We start from the raw sequence: 8,372 nt of genomic DNA on the forward strand, positions 1-8,372 counted from the left end.
GCTCCTGAGCTTTGTCCCTAAATGCAGAGGCTGACTTATAAGCACTGGCAAGGTGCTGACGTAGACAGTTAGCATATGCAGCTGGAGGTTCTCCAGCGGCTGAAGTGTGAGAGACTTCCTGTGTAAGCAAACTATCCAGAGGTATATGAGCTTCACGTCCATGAGTTAAAAAGAAAGGGGTGAATCCTGTGCTTGTATGTGTGGTTGTGTTATAAGCCAGTGCAATTTGGGGAAGATGGTCATCCCATTCTTGCCCAACTTCCAGCAGGTATTTGGAAAGCTCTTCTTTCAGTGTGCGATTGTAACGCTCTACTGCTCCGTCACACTAATCGCCGTTTCAAAATAAAAGTCACTGCACATTTTTAGTGCTACAGCCCTGTACTGTAGGCTAATGTTAGTTGTTCTAACTTAGCTAGCTAGCTGCTAGCTTAGCTAGCTCCTGTCCTGTCTTTTGCAATTTTTGCAAATTATGATGGATGCAAACATCATGGCCCGAATCCTATGGGAATCTTTTCACACTTTCTCCTATGAGGATAAACTAGGAGTAAAGGTACAGGGGAGACCAAAGCCCCCCATCAAGCTGGTGCAGAGAGTGGGCTCGGTAAGTTGGAGTTTTAAGAGTTCTAGGTATGACAAGGTGGAGTGGCTGATGGGGAGTGTGCTAACAAACCGCTTGTGTTGCTGGCCTTGCGTGATGTTTAAGTGTGCTGCTGCAGGAGATGGGTGTTCTTGAAAATTTGCAAGAGATGGATTTGAGGATCTCTGAAATTTTGACAGATCTGATTAGCTTCATGAAAAACCAGAGGAGCATTTCAGTGCAGCCGTGCAATCAAGTCTGTTGGGAAATGTGAGGATTAATACTCGCAAAGCATAACGACATGGTCCGGAAATACCGCGACATTCTGAAAAGGTTGACTGATTCGGTGTCATTATTGGGTCGCCAAGAGCAGCATTTACGGGGCATGATGAGAGTGAAAAGTCCGATAATAAAGGAAACTACAGAGAGACCGTAGAAGTGTTTTCCCGCTATGATGATGTTCTGGCTGCTCATTTGAAATCATCCACTGTGTTTTCTTGGACGTCTAAGACCACACGAAATGATCTGATTGAAGCCATTGCTGCTACCATTCAGGAGATAAAAAGTGAGATTGCTGCTGCGCCTGTTTTTTCTTTTCTTTTTTTGGTTGGGTGATTGCTTCACCAAAATTTTGGTCATCAGCCGCCACTGCTTGATTTGACATACCCACATCCGGCTTCCCACCCGCAGACACAGCCAATTGCGTCTGTAGGGATGCCCAACCAAGCTGGAGGTTTTGGTAGGCAATGGAATAGACCGCCACACCATCCGGATGCCTCCTTATGATGTTTTAAAGCTTGAAATATCCATTATTTGGAGTGCCTCCCAATAAATCACATGTTTTGTATAGTATAAAGCATAGTGTATTCGTAGCTATAGTAGGTCAAGGCTAGCTTTTTACATAAGGTATCCTGTGGTTGGAATAAAAAAAATTCCACTTTTGGAGAAAAAAGGCCCTTCCCTTTTAGTAGACTGACTACAGCCCTGATCAGTGATCAGCCACCTAAAGCTAACTGACCATCTCCTCTCACTCAGGCTGCACTTTCCAGCTGGCTGTGGTCTCTCCCTTCTCCTCTTCCAGTATCTACAAATAACCTCAGTTTCATACTCCTCTAGGCTTTAACACTTTTCTTCTCCACTCTCATATCCACTCCCGAATGAACATGTGATTGATAGATAAAGTTTATCACGTGTGCTCTGTCTCTCTCCTTTCTTTCCTGTTATGTGGTGGTTACGGGTGTCTGCAGGGGCAGTGATGGTGAGGCCGTTGTTCAGGTCAGAAATTATGTATGTGTTGTGCTGCTACAATCCTGATCACCGCACTGTGATTGATTTGGTGTCTTATTTGGAAAGTCTGAGCAAATCCCAGTGTCTCTTAAATATTTAGTCAGAAGAAAAGGAGACCCTAGGGTTAGTGTTTGGATGTGAGAAGTTTCATGGCTATGTCTATGGACTACCCACCTTTACAGCAGAAACGGATCACCAACCGCTAATTTCAATCTTCAGAAAAAACCTGAACGACATGTCTCCCCAGATCCAGCGGATGATGATGAGGCTGCAAAGATATGATATGGATTTAGTCTACACGCCAGGTAAATACGTCACTATGGCTGATGAACGGTCGTGAGCACCTGCACCAGTTACAAAGACACAGGTCAACACCATCTCGATGGATGTGAAAATGCATGTTAACTTGATTGCTTCCTCCTTCTCAGTGTCAGACACGATGTACACGAAGACTGTACTAGAAATGGAAAAAGACATGACATTGCAGGCAGTGATGGCCAACCTCCAACATGGGTGGACAAAAGGTAAACTCTCACAATTCTATCCTATCAGGGCAGAGCCGAGCATAGTCAACGGCCTACTGCTGAGGCAATATAGGATTATCATTCCAGAGTCTATGCGCCAAGAGATGCTCAGCTGGATCCACGAGGGTCACCTTGGCATTGACAAGTACAACGGAAGGGCTAGAGAAGCTGTTTATTGGTCAGGTATCAATAGAGACATTGAGACACTGATTGGTAAATGTGACACGTGTCAAAGACACCGTTACAAGCAAACCAAAGATCCAAATCTGATTCAAGACATGCCAGCTGACCCATGGCAAAAAGTAGGAACAAATTTCTTCCATCTGAATGGAAAGGACTTTCTCTTGGTAATAGACTATTACTCAAACTATCCTGAAGGGAGTTTCAGACGTTTGCAGAACAGTATGGGTTCCAACACACCACATCAAGCCCTCTCCATTCACAGGCAAATGGGAAGGCAGAGAAAGGAGTGGAAATTGTCAAAAGACTTCTGAAAAAGGGCACTGAAACCAACTCAGACCCTTACCTGGCATTGTTGACCTATCGATCCTTGCCTCTGGCATGTGGAGCGTCGCCTGTGGCGCTCCTCATGAATCGTAAACTGTGCAACACACTGCCATGCATGCCTGTGAAAAAGGAAAACAGGGAACTGACACAGAAACACGTGCAGCTCAAGTAGGAACAGAAAAAGAATCACGACAAGGCTGCCAGGAGCCTGAAACCTCTTACAGAACATGATGTGGTCAGAATCGAAGAGCCCTTGGCATGGAACAGAAAGGCAATGGTCCTGAAAGAAGTAAGTCCAAGGTCATATACCATTAGGACTGAAGATGGACAGGTGCTGTGGAGAAACCGCAGAAGTCTGCTTAAGACTCCGGAGACATTTCAGGAACAGGCAGCTGCTTAAGTGACGCCTCCTGTCGTGCATCCTCCTGACGTGCACCTGACTGAGTTTCCTCCACCTACCCCAATGACTGAAACACCAGTCATGCGCAGGCCTAGAAAATAGAAAGTTATAATGGACTTTTAAGATAAAAATGAACCCCCCCCCAAAAAAACAAAAACAAAAACAAGACACTTTGAGTTTCGTTAGAGATATCCTGCAAGACATCGGAGTGTGGGGTAAATTGAAAACTTATCAGAAAGTTACACTGAGTTGGGATATCTGAAAAGGAAATAATGTGACTTACCTATTTGTTATTATACAGTATACATGTACTGAAAAAAAGTGTTACAAATATTGTTTAACCTTTAAATGACTAGGTGTGGCAATAGCTTAATGTGACTTACCCGTTTGTTATTTTACCCTGAAAAGGAAAGTGTTAAAAATGTGGTGTAATGTTTAGATGACTAAGTTTGGTTATAGCTTAACAGTCTCTAGACTTTATACTTACCTTGTATTCTTATTCGTATTATTTTTTGTATCAACTTCAAAGGAAGGAGGACGTAATAATGTGCCCATCAGGCCAGTAGGTGACAGTATTGGTATATCTTGTTTATTGTAGGGTTAAGGTTCATGCACAGAACGTTCTAGGGTCAGAACATGTGATAACCATTGAGCAGACAAGACGTGATTAAATACACAGACAAGATTTACTTTTCAGCTTGATTTATTACATAACAGAACATTACAATGTATATGCAGTTTTAAGTTCCAGCCCAACTCTACACCAGCTGATTTCACTGGTTTGCACACTTTCAACCAGACAGGGAGGGAGTAATGAGTGAAATCAGATGTAGTGATGGTTTGGAAGTAGTCCTGCATACGCATGATGTAGAAAAACAGAAAAACAAACAAAAAAATATGCTTTTTTTCCCTCTGTCTCTCATGGTTAGTGCTGGTGTGTTTTAAACACACCATCAAATATGTGCATTGTCTATACTGAAAAGCTTTTGACATGGAAAGGCTGTTTAGTAGAGATAACGACAATCAATACTACAGTATTAAACGAATTATTTGATTTGACTGAATTAAAAGAGAGAGTGAACTTTCGTGCTGGTCTGAAGTTGTGTCACATTTTGTTGGATACCCTCTTCATAGACAGACTGTTATCTTCAGCAGTCTACACCTCCTCATCTCTTCTCCAGGCACGGTAGCTAATGCAGGTACTTCCTGCGTAGCACAGCGTGGTCAGGAATGCAAAGAACTGAGGAGAAATGAAGTAAAAGCAGGGGTGAGAAGATCTACGGAAAGACAGGGAGAGCAAATGAACAGAGAAGAGAAGCTTGAGTTCAGGCCAGAGTCTAGGAGAGTGTGCTAATGTTGTCAGCAGAACTTGTGGGAATACGTGAACAAAAAACACACCCGTTATTTACTGGTGACCACTATCTTTAAAAAACAATATAGTGCAGGTGTTGGGACATTACACAGCCCATTGGAGGCAGTGGTCTTACCGCAGATGCTGCCCAGCAGTTGTAACTGTGGCGCCCTCTAATGGCCTGGCTCACTATATTAACGTCCACCACAGCTGACACCAGATACAGGACCGTGGCGCTCCCATTGAAACAGAGAAACTAGAGAGAGAGAGAGAGAGAGAGAGAGAGAGAGAGAGAGAGAGAGAGAGAGATTATTTGATGAAAGCATGTTCTTTTGTCTTGTATTATGTTACTTTTTTGTACTATATTTATTTGTTGTAATGTGTTTGTTTTCAATGGTGTTTTCCAATTGTTGTTTGGCTTTTTTTCCTTTCTTTTTTTCTCAATATTTGGACACTGTCATTCGAATTTGAAATTTGAGAGAGCGAGAGAGAGAGAGACAGAGAGAGAGAGAGAGAGAGAGAGAGAGAGAGAGAGAGAGAGAGAGAGAGAGAGAGAGAGAGAGAGAGAAAGAGAGAGAATCTTGGCTCCATACTGTTAAAACACTGGTAAAGAAGGAAGGACACAAGACAAAACAGAATAGAAGGAGAAACTCAGAATGCTTTTATGTAGGCATAAAAGCCTGTGTGTGTGTGTGTGTGTGTGTGTGTGTGTGTGTGTGTGTGTGTGTGTGTATATACATGTGTTAGAGTGTGGGTGATTGATAGTCAGATTTCAGTCTTTGTGTATATAGTTAGTTACCAGTGTAGTCCAGGGGACCTTTGGTATCCTGTTGTGTGCTTCACTGAGGTAAATGATAAACAAGCAGTCGGTTAAAACCCAATAGAGGATGGCCACAAACATCACCCAGCCCAGTGCAGGCACGTGGTGATATTCTGTTCCTCCGACCAGGATCCATACTAACAGGCCAAACACCTAGAAGAGAGCAATCAGAGCACCCACACAGTTTGTTATCCTGTATGGTAAAAAAAAAAAAGTCATCATGTAGTGGGAAGTAGAGGATGAGGAGGGCAAGTCAGGACGGTGCAGAAAAAGGCTTGTTTGGTTACATTATTCCTCAGACTTATACACACTGTTTAATTCTTTTGCAATCTGCATACAAAATGCTAGCTCTGTCAGCTTGAACTCATGCATTTTGGTAAGAGCTAGAATTTGTTACCAATTTGGCTTGGCAAACCGACATCAGTGGTGAACAGAAGATGTTCGTGATGGGGAAAAGACTGGGTTTCCAGGAGGGTTTCTTTTCTTTTCTTTTTATTTCTTTTTTACCCTGACAGAGTTGGATCAAGTAGAAAGGGGGAATTTTCATGTGAGAAAACAGTTTCTGATGTTCTGCATGCTAACTTTAGGTCCTTACATTGATGGACCCGTTCTATTTGTCTTTTTTTGTGGCCGTCACATAAAACACATTCTAATCAGGTCCGTGTATTGAGTTACTGTGGTTCTACAGGCAAGACTTTTTTGGATGTGTAACTGTAATGAACAAACTAAGACCAAAAGTATTTTGTCATGATTTTTTTATGTCCTCATGACCAAATGTGTTACCCAAATTAATTTTGTGGCACTTAATAACCCCCATAGCTTCTAAAAGGCAACATTGCCCATCTCTGCTGAATCAAATTGTTTCCCTGTGTGCCATTCCTTCAGCAGTGAGTAATCTGTCCTCCTCTACCGCCAACATTGTTCTGAACCCACCCATCCTGTTTAGCAACAAAAGACTTCTCTGATGGATGCTACTTATCAAAGGAGGAAAACTTGCTCCGGCACAAAGCGCTTCAAGGGGAGCAAGGTTGGCAAGAGTACTGAGTAAAATGTAATCCATTACAGATTACTACCGCTGTCAGTCGTGCAATACAATGAAATTCTTTAACAAGGTGCAGTCTCGGTATGTCCACTTGCATTTGAATTACGGTGCTCCAGAAAAATGCACACAACATGGACGATTACAACGTGGCACGTAAAGGCTGAGAGTTTTCTGGCACTTTCAGCATTTGCAGCCAACATCAACACTCTGCTGTCATAACCCCGCATGTACTTGGGTCCCATATGGCTCCTCCTGTTCCTCAAGGGCACATAGGGTTTCTGAGAAATCACCAAACATCATTTCTGAGCGTCTGTACAATCATAGCGTTACATTAGTTACATTACCGCACTCCGCTCGCGCTAACTGGGTCACACGTGACCCTGAAGCCCGCGTGGCGCTAAGCCAGACCGTATTTAGAGAAAAGCCCGCCCTGAACCCTTTCCTCGGCTTATTTGGGAAGGAAGAAGGACAATGAAGGAAAGAGGGCGAGGAGATGATTTTCTTAGTTTGTTTTTTGGCTAACTTCCTCCTTCGACAAAAAAACATGGAGGTTGTGTATTTCGACGTGTCGATTTGTGGTAGCGTCCTGTGTTGAAGCCACTTTGGAAAGCAGTCACCAGCGTTCCGCCATTTGTAAACCGCCTCGTGATCATTTTTCTATGTTTTTGTAGTTAATGGTACAAAGAAACGACAAAAGGTCAAATCTGAGAACTGAAACCGCTTTGTCATTGAGCTTTTCAGACCCCCCCTAACCTTTCTTCATCGTAGTCTTCGGCTCTGTGTAGCATAGTACGGAGACTGGTAGAAACTACCCAGTGAGACGAACACGAGCCCGGCGATGCTTCGCTCGTCTCTAGTGTTATCTATAAATCAGACAGATCCTGTTCACTTACAGTGAAGCGAGACCTTTCAGGAAGACGTGTTTTGTTGGCGTTAGGGCTCACATAATTGTTGTCAGAAAGCAGCAAAACGCGGGGAGTGGATTCAGCCTGGACCGGGTGATCGTAACAGACACCCCTGAGCTGCGCTAACACATTCATCAGCTATAACAGCCCAAATCTAAAACGTGTGTCGGGCGGCAAAGGCTGAGCATGGGCAGTCACGACGGACACAATTTAGCGTAGCTTTTCAAGGCGTATCGCAACGTTTAACGAAAAAAAAGAAGAAAATTCGACACTCAAGTTGTTGCCCTTTCAGACTTGCACCTACAACTCACCTTTTCAGCCAGGGAAGGCATTTGTCTATGGGGAGGGGAGGGGGGGGTCGTGACAGGTGATATAGTCATCTAAGAGACACCGAGAACAAATCACAACCTCACGAGCCAAGTTCCACCTACCATCTCAGCCAAGAGGAGTATTCCTTTGGGAGTTGCGAGGAAACGCTTGTCGAAGGCCAAGGTGGAGGTGTGGAGGTTACTGTCCGGCGTGGTGGCGCTGCTCCGGGGAGAGACCACCGCAGCTCCCTCCATGGCGTCCGCTGACAGAGACAGTCAGCCTGGCAGCAGCTGCTGCGAGCGCAGGAAGTTGTTTTCCTGTCCCTGTCTGTGGCGAGGTCACCACAGCATCAGCTGAGGGTGGTAATGTCTGACCAGCCGTATCCAGCCAAGACCTTCTCGCTCTTTCCTCTCCACTCCACTTTATAAAAGATATCAGTGAAAATAAAAATAGCTATCCGGCCTCTTTATCAAAAGCAAGTCCTAAGCACACGGTGGCCCCAGTCTCGTTGAGTGTACTGTCGTTGTCACATGGAAACCTAAGAAGTGTCATACCGGACACTAAAACCTCATTACAAAAAAAATGAAACCAATGTATGATATGAAAAGGAATTAAAAGAGTGTTTGTACTCCACTACTTATTTGTTGCTG

General features: G+C 43.9%; 1 protein-coding gene across 1 annotated transcript; it reads right to left on the bottom strand.

The window, feature by feature from the left end:
- Window positions 1-3,997: 3,997 nt before the first annotated feature.
- On the bottom strand, window positions 3,998-8,074 carry cmtm8b (CKLF-like MARVEL transmembrane domain containing 8b). The gene is made up of 4 exons (XM_056286742.1): window positions 7,845-8,074; window positions 5,446-5,619; window positions 4,783-4,902; window positions 3,998-4,535 (listed from the first exon to the last, which is right to left on the bottom strand). Exons 1-4 carry the CDS (start codon window positions 7,974-7,976, stop codon window positions 4,452-4,454), a joined length of 510 nt encoding a protein of 169 aa, XP_056142717.1. The 5' UTR covers window positions 7,977-8,074; the 3' UTR covers window positions 3,998-4,451.
- Between the last annotated feature and the right edge of the window lie 298 nt (window positions 8,075-8,372).

This window comes from Lampris incognitus, chromosome 9 (genome assembly GCF_029633865.1).
Source record: "Lampris incognitus isolate fLamInc1 chromosome 9, fLamInc1.hap2, whole genome shotgun sequence".
Classification (NCBI taxonomy): Eukaryota; Metazoa; Chordata; class Actinopteri; order Lampriformes; family Lampridae; genus Lampris; species Lampris incognitus.